This window comes from Lissotriton vulgaris, chromosome 5 (assembly GCF_964263255.1).
Source record: "Lissotriton vulgaris chromosome 5, aLisVul1.2, whole genome shotgun sequence".
NCBI lineage: Eukaryota > Metazoa > Chordata > Amphibia > Caudata > Salamandridae > Lissotriton > Lissotriton vulgaris.
Window position 1 is genome coordinate 1,852,674,584 of NC_141693.1, and position 16,133 is coordinate 1,852,690,716.

The 16,133-nt window shown below is 43.5% G+C and overlaps 1 protein-coding gene across 1 annotated transcript in view; it reads right to left on the reverse strand.

Moving 5' to 3' along the window:
- PLXDC1 (plexin domain containing 1) overlaps window positions 1-16,133 on the reverse strand; it is a 393,515-nt gene that overhangs the window by 93,382 nt on the left and 284,000 nt on the right. Inside the window, exon 7 of the mRNA XM_086924328.1 lies at window positions 9,756-9,855. Within this exon, the coding sequence (XP_086780454.1) occupies window positions 9,756-9,855 (100 nt within the window). The remainder of the gene's footprint in view (window positions 1-9,755; window positions 9,856-16,133) is intronic.

The window sequence follows — 16,133 nt, forward strand, 5'->3', positions numbered from 1 at the left end:
GAAAGGCAGAGGGAGGGAGACAGAGAAAGGGAGATGGAGGGAGACAGAGGGTGACAGACAGAGGGAGGGAGGGAGGAGGAAGGGAGACAGAGAGTGACAGACTGAGGGAGGGAGGAGGGAGAAAGAGGGTGACAGACAGAGGGAGGGAGGAGGGGGGAGGAGGGTGACAGACAGAGGGAGGAGGGTGACAGACAGAGGGATGGAGGAGGGCGACAGATGAAGGGAGGAGGGAGGGAGAAGGGGGACAGACAGAGGGAGGGAGGAGGGTGACAGACAGGGGGAGGGATTAGGAAGGGGGGTGGGCGACCGAGGGGGGAGGGCGACAGAGGGGGGAGGGCGACAGAGGGAGGAGGGTGAAAGCCAGAAGAGGGCGACAGAGTAAGGGAGACAGAGAGGGAGAGGGAAGGCGAGAGAGGGGGACAGAGAGGGAGAGGGAGAGAGAGGGAGACATAGAGAGAGGGAGATAGAGACAGAGGGAGGGAGACAGGGAGAGAGAATGAGACAGAGAGTGAGAGGTAGACAGTCTAAGTGAGACAGAGGGTGAAATAGGGAGAGATGGAGGGCGAGTGTGGGACAGAGGGGGGAGGGCGATAGAGGGAGGAGGGTGATAGCGGGAGGAGGGCGACAGAGTAAGGGAGACAGTGAGGGAGAGGGAAGGCGACAGAGGGAGACAGAGAGGGAGAGAGAGAGAGAGAGAGAGAGAGAGAGAGAGAGATGTGTGTATGCCGGGTCTGGTGATTTAGTGGACGAAGGCATCCATTACAGGGACCTGTGTTCAACCTCATGGTCACAGTTTTTTTTTGTGCTAGCCCGCCCCCTCCCTCACTGACCCCGCCCCCACAAGTGTGGCCCTCAGACACAAACCACACTTTAAATTTTTCCCCAGAGAGAAAGTTTGTGAGCACCCATGGTGTAGCCTATTCATTCTGGAGGGTTAGTCTGCTCGGCATAACTGGGTTCTTGTTTTGTGATGTAATACATGTTGTCGAGGATGAACCTAGCATATCCTCTCACTCCCTACCCCCTTTTTGTGATGTAGGTGCTGTACTTTAGACATCCACATAACATAGCATACCATTGTATTTAAATTCTAGCCTGCACACTGCAAGAACTCTCTTAGCAGGTCAGAGACGAACGGGGAGTGACAGTGGAAGCAAAATAACAGAAACACTTATAATATTGGGAAATATACTACTTTCAAGTGCTTCCAAAGCAGGAAGTAGGTAAATCTGGGGCAGCACTGATTTCCATGACCTTGTAGAGAAGTGTCTACCACAATTGACAGCAAACTTGGACTGTGGCATAATAAGCAGATGATCATCTGCTGATTTTCTGGGACCTATGAAGACATTTTATCACTCATATCACAAGCCTGTCACTTAGGACATAAGTACGTCATGACCCTATTATCGCAGAATGAGGTTAATTGTGAATAAAACCGCGAGCTTTACACAGTTGATCAAGTCAGAAAAAAAGCACCATGAGCTACAGAGGGGAATTAATTCGTATTAACTTCAGCATGCCATACAGACTACGTTTTTACTCTTTTGGCAAAACCTAGAGTGATGATGATATAGAACTGCAAGGGTAGGTAGATGGAATCTTACAATGCCTCAGAATCATTACCTCGGTCTTGGCCCAGTTCATTTTGAGGCACAGAGACCCATTAAACCCCAACTAAATGAAGGCTCTCGGATTCTGCAACAAATACCTCTAGAAAGCCGGTGACCTACGGATAAGGGGCCTGATTCACAAAGGTAAATGTACACTTTGTGTAAGTTTATGCTTGTTTCCTACTCATACAGGTATTTTACGAGTAGTATCTTTACAACTGCAGAGTCTCCTCACATAAAAAGATAGGACTGTCCTATCTTTTGATGTGCAGAGACTCCTCAGTCATAAAGATACTACTCGTAAAATACTTTTGTGAATGGCAAACAATCGTAAACTTACACAAAAGTGTGTATTTCCCATTGGGAATCAGGCCCAAAGTGCCTGTTGTCTGTGTAGAGTGGAATGTCTTATGTTGGTCTCTGACTGCAGTCAGGATTGGATGCACAAATATGCTAAATACCAATTAGATGAATCAGGACCCAGGATAAATACTTCTCTCCACAATGACAGAGCATGATGTTCTAGTACCTATTCTCTTATACTACTCATCCTCCGATACAAAAGAGCTGACAACCCAATAAACATGTGGCGGCAAATCTAGGCGGTCCAACAGAAGGACATGTTTAGCCATATCAAAATCTACAGCCGATAGATTTGTTGTAATTTAGCAGTGAGTAAGTTAAGCATTAGCAGAAGACATCTTGTATTTGGAAACTATCTTGTCTGTTGTGTGGAATCCATTTTGTATTTCTGGCAGCCATTTTGTTTGCCATGTGCTCGCCATGTGCTCTGTCCTACCTTCCTGTCGACTGCTCTTGAAATCTGCCTAGAGACAAGATATAGTTAGCCTCTTCTGCTTCGTACATGCTCAGTTGAGCTTACAGCTGTCCTCAACTTGTAACTGTTAGCTAACTGTCAGCCCCTCCCAATTGTTGCCAGCACACTCTCTGTATGACCTTGTATGTATTTAAAACCAGCATTCTGTACTTGTACTGCCTTCATTTGAGCCCCTGTCTGGGTATAAAAGGACCAAGCTCCTTCCAGTCAGTGTGCTACTTCATGCATTACCGAAGGGTGCTATGTGAATGTAGTTCCACCTCATGAGGTTTAATAAACTCTGGGGCATATTATCAAGGGATTTATCTCTGTTTTTTGGCTTTAAAAGCCAAGAAAGCGGAGATAAAATTATCTCCCTATCAGCAACAGGGTACTAACACGCAAATTTGCATGTTAGCACCCTTTTTCACTACGCTTCCCTTTGCATCTTTAATGAGATGCAACGTGGGCGTTCCAGAGCAAAATAATAGGAGAAATGTCGCTAAGCGACATTTCTCCTATTATCAAGCTTCACGCTAACTCTGTTAGAGACAAATAAAGCAGCGCTAACCACGGTTAGCGCTGCTTTTTTTACACCTGGTATTTTCCTGACTTAGCCATTATATCCTATGGAAGGTGGATATCATGGCTAAGTTTGTGAGCCGCTATCATCAAGCTAACGTCAAACTTCGAGAGATTATCGTTGGTTTTCCAGCGATAATCTCTCATTTGGCAGTTAGCATGAGATTTTTTATCACTTCCGAGATAAACGTTGCTAATAGCAAGTTATTTTAGCGATAATTTCCGGCGATGCTTAGTGATAAAATAATCGTTGTAATGCCATTTTGTTTGCCATGTGCTCGCCATGTGCTCTGTCCTACCTTCCTGTCAACTGCTCTTGAAATCTGCCTAGAGACAAGATATATTTAGCCTCTTCTGCTTCGTACATGCTCAGTTGAGTTTACAGCTGTCCTCAACTTGTAACTGTCAGGATGTGTCCACCAGAATTAGTTAACTGTCAGCCCCTCCCACTTGTTGCCAGCACACTCTCTGTATGACCTTGTATGTATTTGAAACCAGCATTCTGTACTTGTACCGCCTTCATTTGAGCCCCTGTCTGGGTATAAAAGGACCAAGCTCCTTCCAGTCAGTGTGCTACTTCATGCATTACCGAAGGGTGCTGTGTGAATGTAGTTCCACCTCATGAGGTTTAATAAACTCTGGGGCATATTATCAAGGGTTTTATCTCTGTTTTTTTGGCTTTAAAAGCCAAGAAAGCGGAGATAAAATTATCTCCCTATCAGCAACAGGGTGCTAACACGCAAATTCGCATGTTAGCACTCTTTTTCACTAAGCTTCCCTTTGCATCTCTAATGAGATGCAAAGTGGGCGTTCCAGAGCAAAATAATAGGAGAAATGTCGCTAAGCGACATTTCTCCTATTATCAAGCTTCAAGCTAACCCTGTTAGAGACAAAAAAGCAGCACTAACCACGGTTAGCGCTGCTTTTTTTACACCTGGTATTTTCCTGACTTAGCCATGATATCCTATGGAAGGTGGATATCATGGCTAAGTTTGTGACCCCCTATCATCAAGCTAACGCCAAACTTCGAGAGATTATCGTTGGTTTTCCAGCGATAATCTCTCATTTAGCACTTAGCATGAGATTTTGTATCACTTCCGAGATAAACGTTGCTAATAGCAAGTTATTTTAGCTATAATTTCCGGCGATGCTTAGCGATAAAAAAATCGTTGCAAAGCCTAGTTAGCGATAAATATCACTACTCGTTGGTAATATGCCCCTCTGTCTTTTCTATTCCAGATTCTGTGCCAACTTCTTTCTATTGGTCTGAGGACTCTGTGCAGAGAAGGGCGAATCCCTTGCACTGGTAGGCCTTGCTGAGGCTCACCACCACAGATTTTGATAATCTGTTATTTATTAGAGCAGGAATATCATCCTGGATAAATACCATTGCAATCTCTGTGCCATGACGGGCAGTGTTGGGACAGCTGCTAATCCAGGTTCAGATGTTTTCCACAGAAAGCTGAAGTTGTGTCACCTCCATATTCCTGCAGACCCATGGGATGCCATACACAGGGTGGAAGCTGCTTGTCCAGATCTGCAGTGCTTCTTTTGCGTAGGTATTTTTGGATGACGCTCTTAAGGGTGTTGAGTACTATCCCAGCTCCAAGCGAATAATTAATAGTATTGGTTACAAGGCTAACACAGTTGGCTTTGCAGCTCTAGGCACCATTATTGCAACAGACTGAAAATATCTCTTTAATAGGGTCTGGGTAGAAGAAGAACTATTGTCATCAAAGACTGCAGTCATGCACTCAGGTGGAGATGGTGTGGCACAATGGTTGGATCACCTGCTGGTGTTATCAATCTGAATAGTTGTGATTTTCTGTACGAAAATTATTTAGAATTTAACACTTTGCAGATCTAGGTGAAAGACTTCCTCAAGTACTGATCAATCAATGGCCACTTATAAAGCGCATGGCTACCTCGACCGAGGTGTCCCAACGCTAGCACCACAGATGAAACAGGAATGACTAAAAATGAAAACAACAAGACTGAGGGGCAGATGTATCAAAATACCTATTTGCGATTCTCAAATAGAGATTTTTTGAGAATCGCTATTTGAAAATTGCAAAATGGTATGTATCTAAAAAAATCGCAATTTATTAGCGATTTCTTAATATTCCTTGTTTGCGAATAGCAAATTGCGAATTCGCAATTAAGGAATCATTTCCCATTCATTTCTATGGGCCAGGAGGCCCATAGGAATGAATGGGAAGTTATTCTCAATTTGCGATTCTCAATTTGCGAATCGCAAATTGAGAATAATGTCAAGGGTGTCATAAGGACACCCGGATGCACCCCTGAAATTAACATGTGTGCGCATATGGCGCACATACATGCCCTAAGGGCATGTATGTGCGCCACATAGCACCTTCACAAATGGCAAAAAGTGCATTTGTGAAAGAAATCGCAAATTACCACCAACCTCAAGTTGGTGGTAATTTGCGATTTCCTAATTAGGAATCGCACAAAGTGGGTGCTTCATACATAGCATTTAAGGAATCGCAAGTTGCGATTCCTTAAATGCTGACGCAAAGTTAAGGAAACGCAAATTTTGCGATTCCTTAATTTTGCAATGCGATTTCAACAATACATTGCATTTTCCGATTTTTGTTCCAAACGCTGCTATTTTGCGAATCGCAGCATTTGCGACAAAAAAATCGTTTGATACATCTGCCCCAAAATGAGTAACACAAATATGAACAGCAAGGCGTGATAAAAAATACAAGTCTTCCCTAGGATGAATAAATCTTTAGTGAAGTGGCTGCATTGACATAGTTAAAGTGGAAGCACTGCAGTATATCTACTTTTAACCCTGACCCCGGAGTGACTCACATCTTTGGCTGTCTTCATAGGCGAGGGAGAAGCCTCATCATTTGCTTGTCTGAGAGTACTTCAAAGAGTTCCAAAGACTGGGCAAGATTTGTGTGCGTTTAATCATTACCATGACCTCTAGCCATTCATTATTCATAGCGGTTACATGAGACAAGGAAATATCCCTATCCTACTCACTCGGAGTTCAGCTGAAGATCAAATTGTTACCTTCCACATTGATAATAGTGGAACCTGGTTAGCACCAGACAGGAAAGTGAATAAAAACCCTCTTTGATCACTGTTAATGTAAATTAATATACCAGGAGATAAGGGACATTTTGACCTAAAGATATTTTAAGGACAAGAGTGGAAAGAAATAGCCATCACTAGGTAGAAGTGTCTCGTTTTTCATGTAAGCCACAGCGACAGTAATTATCTTACTAACTTAAGTCTCACAGCAGAAAACCACTAAATTTGGGGAATGCAGAAAGCCACAACAGTTAGCATGAAGTTAACACCAGAGCAAATATATGAAATAGGAACAGCAAGGCTGGCTGATGCCAGACAGCAGGAAGAATGGATGAAAAGGAGTTTCACGTGTAAAGTTAAGTTCAAATTCCTGCCTCCCGACCCTGAACACCCTGCCCAAGAGAAATTCAAAGCTCAAATTAGCCAATCAGTCTTCTTCCTTCCCCATCACTACAATCTAGGAACAGGAGGCTCAGGCATGACAAGTCGTTAAAGTAGAGCAGCTCAGTTTAGCCATTCAGTTTCAAGAGCCGTGAGAGGTTCACTCCAAGCCTACCAGACAGCCAAGCTCAGAAGGTCAAATGTACACAGCACATTGCTAAAGCAAGACAAGCGGTTTTGGCAGCCACAGAAAGTAAACACTGCTGTCATCAGTTATTTTTCATGGAAAACGCCTTCCCCTCTCTGGACATTGAGGAGTGCGCCATAGACATTTGCAAAAGAAGTATGTTTGCTCTTGGAGCCAAATGAAAACACTCTAAAGATCTAAATTTTGGGGAATTCTGCCAGATATCGTTCAGATAGAATACTGAATTTTAATAGGGACTGATGAGTTTTGTCAGCACTAACCTCTTTGTATATACATTTCTTTACCATGCTATTCATCTGAAATGTAGCTTGCATGTTCTTAGAATTTTAGTTCCCTGCCTCTCGCTGTGCTTGATTAAATTTTACAGATCTGTTTACAAATTTATAATGCTTAGTAAAAGAGTTTTATATATATGCATATATATATATATCAAAATATGGTCAAAAATACTTTGGAACCCCAGATGTCTACTACTTGGAAGGCCTTAGGCAGAGGTTTCAAGAAATGCTCGCAATGTAAGGCATGCAGATATGGGATTAACAAGACCAAATATACTGTCCCATTCTCAGAAACCCCTAGAGAGATTACCAAACGCCTGAACTGCAAAACAGATTATGCAGTCTATGTGCTGGAGTGCACTTGTGGGCTTCGGTATGTTGGCAGTACCCGCCTGCCGGTCCACAAACGTGTGCTACAGCACATTAGAGCCATAAATAATAAAGATCAGGCCTACCCGGTGGCTAGGCATTTTGAGCAAGAACATGGTTCTAATCCTGTTCATTTGTCATATTTTGCAATAGACTCAGTCTGGCCTATGAAGAGAGGGGGGAATCGAGATACGAGGCTTCGTCTTCTCGAAACAAGATACATCCTGGAATTAAACAGTAAGCAACCACATGGGTTGAACGCAACGGAGGATCTTTATACTTGTTTGTAATACATCTTAACACATATTGGTCCCCGTAGAGTATACAAAATTAGGTGGAGGGTTCTGTCTGAATAAAGTATCAGTATACAAGGTTATATTAATAACCTGGATAGGCACAGACCTCAGCAACCCACTAGCGTATCTTCCTTAGTGGCGAGTAATATCTAAGTACTGTTAGCAGGCAGCAGGGATCCATACTTGCTATATGTGTATTTTTCGTCTGTGGTATTGTAACTGTATGAATTATGTGATTAACATTTATGTGCCGCACTTTCCTCTCAATATATGTATTTAGAGAGCTTCACTAGTTTAATGAGGGCAACCCTGGATGGCTATCTAGGGGATCTACCATCAGTTCCATTTTTGAGTTATTGATTGTTTTTAACAAGCACTTGCACTAGCACTTTAGTAATATTGAAAAAAGAATATATGCACTCACTATATTGTGTGCCGAGAATATGACAAACAGCTAGAATGTTGACATTTTTTCGTGGGGTTTCAGCCCACTTGGGCTTTATTTTATACGAAGTGTGTTGTACATATCGAAATTGAGAAATAAGCAGGGAGACCTGTAATTAAATGAATTAGGTGGAGGGTTACATATATTCCCACTTAAGGATATTACTGTATTTATACAGATATAATATTGGACAAAATGAATTTTGTTTTAAAAATTTAAATACGTATTTATTTATATATTTTATGAATTGGCCGAATGTACATCGAACTTTGTATTGTGATTCTACACTTCGATTTAACACATGTGAATGGAGTATTTTTTCCATGTTGTTTACCCAATTTGAAAAAATGGCGCGCGCACTGGCACTTTAAATCTCGGCATTTGCTCTCAGCAACTCGCCATGTGATCAAGCTTTGTAAGAGGCGAAACGCGTAATGGCGGCGGAAGGCTTGCTGGAATAGAATAAACACCTCAATTAAGCACGAAATCTGGGTCTGTTCTTTCGTCATTTAATTCGAGAGCTGAGGCGGCTGCCCCAGCGGATGTGGAGAATTTACAGACATATATATATATATATATATATATGTGTGTGTGTGTGTGTGTGTGTGCAGATATGTTCGAATTCCTTTAATATCCCAGATTCATGTGGCATAGTAGGGGGCCTCATTTATGAGGCTGTGCTTCACTTTTACGCCACCGATGCTGCACTTTTTGCGACGCACCAGTGGCGTAAAAAATGCACCTTGTTGCGCCATATTTACAAAGTGATGCATCTAGGTAGATGCGTCACTTTTTAAACCCCTGCGCCACATTATACCTGCGCCAAGTATAATGTATGCAAGGGGGGGCGTATTGACGCAAGGAAGGGTCCTAGAAGTGACGCAGTGAAATCTATGAGATTTCACTGCGTCACTTTTAGGACGCCGTAGCATCAAAATCTGGCGTAAGACTGAGGCAGGCCCTTTCACTTGGGGCTTGCCCCATGTGAAAGGACGCATAGCTGGAGTTGCGTCACTTTTGTGACACACTCCAGCAATGCGTCACTTTTGCGCTTACAGATACGTCAGAAATACTGACCTATCTGTAACTCCTTGCGACATGATGCGTCATACATTAAATATGACGCATAAGGAATTTCTCAAGGAGTGCGCACTGAGAAGTGACGCATCGCTGCTTTCATGCAGCGATGCGTCATTTCTCATAAATGAGGCCCCTTGGTGTTCAGTGGTTCAATACATAAGGTATTACAGATATTAATGTTGGTTCCATTACGGGCCAGTAGATATGAACTCTCAGCAGGGGTGTTGAGTCTAAGAATGGTGATGTCCAGTTTCTATGTTTTCTGTCATATCCCATCCCTTTAGCTGGGTCTCCTGATGTAATCATATTCCTATTGTGCATGGTTGACTGTAGACTTGGTGAAATGCGTTACAGTTCATTGCTCCTGCTGGATCCAGAATTCAAGTTAGTGAATTCTGACAATTCTCTATCATCTTCTCCAATGATCACCTCATATATCTGTCAGCTGTTTCTTGTGTATTACCTTCTTTTACCTGGTCTCAACTATTTTTTCCCAGCTACCATCATCTTTTTCCATCTCCATCTACATAGATCGCATATCTGTATGAGAACCTTTAACTCATCCTTGCCTTCACTCTGTCTCCTTACAAGGCTGGGGAGCCATCTAACCAATGACTTACCAGGCACATCAGGAGATGGGTTGAGGATCATGAATGCATCTGAGAGGCCCACTTTGACAGGGTGCAGTGTTGGACTGATCTCCTGGACTGATACTGGGACCTGCAAGAGAAGATGTCAAGGGTCCATGAATAGTCCAGCAGCACAACCATCATAATCTCAAGTCTTAATCATCAACCACATCATCTTAGACGTTACCTATGCCCAGACCTCCATCACATGGCCCCCCCATGCCTAGGCCTTCTTTGAGAAACATTCGAAACTTGCAAGGCTCGATCCTATGCACAGGTGCTATGCAGCTTTTTCTCTGTATGGCCATTTTCACATTCTGCTACCTCACGCACACCCCCAACCCTGATTCCAGATGCTGGCATTTTTTTGGCTCCATCCTTGGGTGACCGCCTCCCTAATCCTTCAACTGAAGAAGTTCAAACGCCCAATGGTCCACTACAAGCTCTCAGTATGCACAGGCTTACATTGTAGCTCCAACTAAAACCTACATGTCAGCACGTACAACGCTCAGGTCTCAGTTCCAAGATTGAAGCATCCTTCGTTCCACCCTACTTTAGGAGCCTCTCATGCATGTTCTGTTACTCCCTAACTATGCTTGCCTTTTATAAATAGCAGTACAATTCTCTATTCCATCCCTCCATGTTGCTTAAGGATCTTACTGAAGTTCTAGGCATTTGTATGAAGCTCCTGACATGGTTCATACCATGATGAACCCTCCATAAAAAAGATCCTGCCATACCAAAATTACTTTCCAAAATCTTCATGATGCCTAAGCCTATTACATTACTCACAGATTTGCTCAAAAGGCTTTTGCAGCCTAGGCCATTAGCAGGTAGATGGTTTAGTTCTTTCTTATAGCAGAGGACCCATGGAGCGCATTTAGGTTCCTTTCGTCAACATTGGGCTCTTCAGAAAGTAGTGTCACTCAGGCCTCCTTCTTATCATCTGTTCTCCAGGCTTGTATCTTTTATTGATTCACATGTTTGAAACTTCCCCGTTGTCATGGTGGGAATCCCACGGTCATGTATACAAATCTGAGGTTGAAATATGGGCCGTTCCACCCACCACACTCCAGGAACAGCAATCCTTACCAACTTTTCCAGTTAATCAGAAGAACACTATCTGATTTCCTCTCCTGCGTTGAATGTCTCGAGAAGCAGTCAACAGTCTGGGCTGGTCCTACAAGCGCTGCATCCCATCCTTCTCGCCAATAAAACGTCCTTCTTTTCCAATTATTGGCAGGAAACCATTGAATAAATGAGTTACTTTATTAGCCAGAAAACATGACGAGCCTTCCATTCAGCTAAGAAGCAGCTGCCACTTAGCTCCCCATCAAAATTCTATTCACCATAAACATGCCTTGATGCCTGCTTACAACATTAATATAATAATTGGTACAGTCGTGTCTTTAAGATTGGACTAAATGGAAGGATTGTCCCTTAGATTTGTTGGATGGATACATTGGTAATGAGAAATATTATTTTTTCCGTGACTAGATGTGTAGAATTCTCCATTGGCCTCTTTTATCCATATGTTCAAGAAATGTATTTCTTACATATCTGTGTGCTTCACAAGTTTGATATGTGATGATCGGTAATTCAGCCACTGGAAGACATTATTTAAATGATATTCTGTTCTTGTACAAATGTAAAGGAAGTACTTTTTAGGGCTCGCGAAGCAAAAACCCCTTTTTCTAAAATTGCTTTGGCCCTTAAACTGGTCATTTTGGAATTCCATCAGACATCTTTGAAGTACATTTTCTAAAATTGCTTTAGTCCGTAATCTGGTTATTGTGTATATCCGCCTCTCTTTGAATTCAGCCATATACATAATTGCTAACTCTGGAGCAAAATAACTGCCCATGGAAGTCCCGCCTGTTTGCACATGAAAATCCCAGTAGAATGAGAAGAAAATGTGCTTCAATGCGAGTCTGGCCAGTGCAAGGATGAATTCTGTGGGTAAATGTGTCGGCGTTCTCTTTTAGCATATTTTGATGACTTCTAATGCTTTTTCATGAGAAATATTTGTGTATATAGATTACATGTTACTAAAATCTGTTGCTGATTGCTGAACGTCAACCCTACAAAAAGATTAATGACTACAACTGTGCTCATGTAAAGCGCTCTGATAACTGATAAAATTCGGGTCTAGTTCGCGCTATATAAAACACTAATAAAATAAACCACAAAAAAAACCCAGTAAAATAGCAGTATTAAAACGTCAGCATTGAAATGGCCATAGGAATCAACTAGCATTTAGCAACCTTTCTCCATTGTTATAAAACATCCATACTCCGGTCAAATCGGAACATAGACCATAGAGTCTCCTACCCTTGCAGCGGCTATCATACCCCAGATTTTGTAACGGACGTTGTGTGGTAGGGAGTCTCTATGAGCTCTGCTCAGTCACAGTGTTTCTACTGTTGCCCTTTTGAACTTCCAGCTAGCTGTTCATCTCTTCACTTCACATTTCTTCTGAGGTACAGGCCAAGAGTGTGAGTACCTATTTCACTTCATAATTTCAGAATCTTACTAAGGGTTGTTAAGGCCCTGTAAGACTTGTGGAAAGTCCAGACTGTATTCTGAGGACTTACATAAGGAGTGTCTTTACTGCCTGTAGCCAGACCACAAGCCCAGAGAATGCAAGTTTTGTCTTACTTTCTCCACAAAAAGTCTCAAGGACTGTGAGGGTAGGCTGCTTCTCTGGCTGCAAAGGAAAATAGCAGCAAAAGACTCTGACTCTGAGGCTGAGGATGAGCCTCATACAGAGGTATGAGGCTCATCCTCAGCCTCAGAGTCAGAGGAAGAGAAAAGAAGAAGGGTCTTCCTCTGTACTTAAGGACTACTACTACACCGACGGTCAAGATGACGAAGGTGGCTGCATCTACGATGGCAGTGGTGGTGTCACTTGTCGTTAGATCGTCTCCATCGACAAGGGCTTCTCTGTCGACGGTTCAGCAGGTTCGTTCACTGTCGATTACTCTTCAACTGCAGCAGTCAGTTGTGCCGTCGACGAGGTAAAAAGTCAGTCTGCTTCTGAAGCATGCCTCCCCTTCTGCAGGATTTCACCTGTGTCGCTGGCTGTGCCCCCATTGCAGAAAAGTAAGACCATTCCGCTACCTGTGAAAATTCCTGTGCAAAGTCAGGATGATGATGACCAGCAACTTGAGGAAGGGGAATTGCAGTTGGACCAGGATATCCATGATGAGTGGGGTGACTATGTGGCCCCTACTCCGCCTTCTCCTTCTCTGCTTCTAGTCCGACTCTCCAGCTGCAGTTATCAGCAAGTTCCACGATCTATTAGAACGCGCTATTAGGTGCTTTGACCTTCTTATGCCTGCCAAGCAAATGGAGTGCTTTTTGTACGATTTTAAGCCTACAATGCAGCACTCTTCTCGATCCATTCCTATTGTAGACTTCTTATGGCAAGAGAGCCTCAAGTTGATGAAGACACCAGCTTCTATACCTACAGTGGTGCCGAAGTTAGACAAAAAGTACAGAGCACCCGTGTACTCTCCTGCGTGCCTGATTTATCACCCTCAACCTTATTTGGTCATTATGCAAGTGGTTCAAAGGAAATCCAAGAACCCTTACTCTCCTTGTGCGGCTCCACCTGACAAGGAATGGCGCAAAATGGACAACATCGGCAAGAGGTTCTTCGCTTTGGCGGCCTCTGCCATCAGGGCCACAATGCCATGGTTATCCTCGAGAGGTTTGACCGCCATATGTGGTCCGACATCTCTGCCCTGCTGGAGTTCCTTCCTGAGGATAAGAAGAAAGAAGCAAAGGAGGTGCTGTCGAAAGGAGAGAGAGCCTCTTCCGAGATGATTGATGTGGCTCTGGACATTTCATCCATGGCCTTCAGGTAGATGGCGTGAGCGGCAATGTTGAAGAAGGTGCCACTCGATCATGGCAATCTGGGGTTCTATTCTCACTTCTTCTTTAACATTATCAATCAAGAGTACTACCCTTCGGGTTGAAGTCAGCTCTAAGAGTCTTCACCAAGTGCTTGGCTTCAGTGGCGGCCTTTCTACAGAGAGCAGGTCACCAGGTATTCCCTTATCTGGATGACTGGTTAGTCAAGGCCCAATCACTCTCTGCTGCCAGAAGAGCGACAAATGCCTGTGTTTGTCTCTTTCACTCCCTGGGGCTCAAAATCAACCTGCAAAAGTTCTCTCTGGCTCCATCCAGGTCTATATTATTTCTAGGACAACTCTGGACACTACACTTTTGAAAGCCTTCTCCACAAAAGAAGGATCTTACGACTCCAGAAGACAGTGCAGGGTCTGTCCACAAAGAAAGTGCCTTTCAGTAAGGACATACATGTCAGTGCTAGGGATGATGTCATTGTGTATCCCGCTGATTCTGCACTGTCACCTAAGAATGAGACCTCTTCAGGAGCAGCTCAACTCTCAATGGACTCAGTCTCAAGGATCATTCGAGGACATCATTTAAATAACACTGGTAATGCTTTTAGCAATGTCTTTATGGACAGTAAGAGACAATCTCTCTCAAGCTCTTTCTTTTCTCACGACAAAATCATAGTTGGAAATGACGTTGGACGATTCCATGGACGGGTGGGATGCTCACCTGTAAGAATTGCAGATTCACGGAAGATGGTCAGCTCTGGGCCTACAAGCATTACTGCCAAGATTCAGGAGGGCGTCAATCCTGATTTGCACGGACAACACCACCACCATGTTCTATCTACTAAAGCAAGGCGGGACAATATCTTAGGCCCTTTCAATCCAGGCTCAGCAGATCTGGGAATGGCTGATAGTTCACGACATATTAATACAGGTTCAGCATGTGGCAAAAGTCCAAAACGATTGGGCGGTTTCCCTCAGCGGGAACACCAAACAGTGTCACGAATGGAAACTAAATGAGGAACATTTACAAAGAGTTTTTCACTGCTGGGGGTTTCCAACCCTCAATCTGTTTGCTACGTCACTCCCAAAAAATGCAGATTCTATGCCAGCAGATTCCCTCAGCCAGGCTCTCTAGGAAACGCCTTCCACTTTTCTTGGGAGGGAACGTTTACTTATTCATTGCCTCTGTTTCCTCTCATTCCAAAGGTTTTGCAGAAGATCAAATGAGAGCCTTACCTTGCCATCTTAATTGCTCCGGTGTGGGAGCGACAATACTGGTTTACAGAGCTGTATCGCCTTTCAAGGTCTTCTCCAATCCTCTTCCAACCAAAAGAAAATCTTTTCTCCATGAACCAGGGCCAAGTGGTTCATTCTCAAAGCTGCACACTACACTTGTCAGCTTGGCTCCTCATCACACAGAATTCTGACAACTAGTGATGTCAGGCAATACTACAGAAAGCCCGAGCTCCTTCTACGATCAAATGCTACTCGACCAAGTGGGAAAGATTTTGTTTACGGTGTGCCGCGCACTCTTGTGAACCTCTCTCATCACCGCCTGAGAACGTTTTGCCCTATCTCTTGTCTCTCGCTAAAGCTTGTCTAGCTCTTGTGTCTATCAAGGTGCACTTAGCTGCAATTTCCAGCTACAGACAGCATTCTGGTTGCTTGTCTTTGTGGTCTAACAGACTGCTAAACGAGTTCATGACAGGACCTTTCAGGGCCTACCCTCCAGTAAGACCTCCACCAGTGCTTTGGCATTTCAATATTTTCCTGTCGCAGCTTATGAAGTCACTCTTTGAGCCAATTCATAGGTGCGACTTGAAGTACCTCTCCTGGAAGGTGGCCTGCCTGTTGACTATCACATCAGCCAAACGAAATAGTGAAATTCAGGCCTTCACAATGACAGAGCCTTACCTGCAGTTCTTTCAAGAAAAAGTAATTATTCGTACCAATACATCTTTCATTCTCAAAGTAATTTCATCAAAACGAACCAGTGCTCCCACGTGGGGCAACAAATGCAAAAAGAACAATTGATGGACTGAATGCAGATCAATGTCATACATTCACCCCAGTACAGAGATCTGGGCCCCCCCAGACAGCTCGGATGACTGTCGGGAGACATCAACGGACAGAGCGGTGCTCCTCATACCTGAGCCGCAGCCAGGTGGGGTGAAGCGCCTCAACCACCAGCTTTGGTATGTGGTTGAGCACATGACCTGAATCTACAGGTGATATCTTCCTTTTTTATATAAACATCTTTTTCACGAAAAGCAGTAGTTTTGAAATAACAGGTCCTAAAGAATGCATGAAAACTCTTTTCTTGATATGCAGAAACATGTTGACCACTACTGATTGCGGATATTATTTCAAACCCGCATTTGCACTTGTCTTTTAGCGTTAGGGACTGGGAGACACTAATAAATTGTTTACTTCTACCCAGTTCACCTAATTTTATAACCCTTCACTATTTCACTCCTCACCTCACACTGCTTTTTTCATT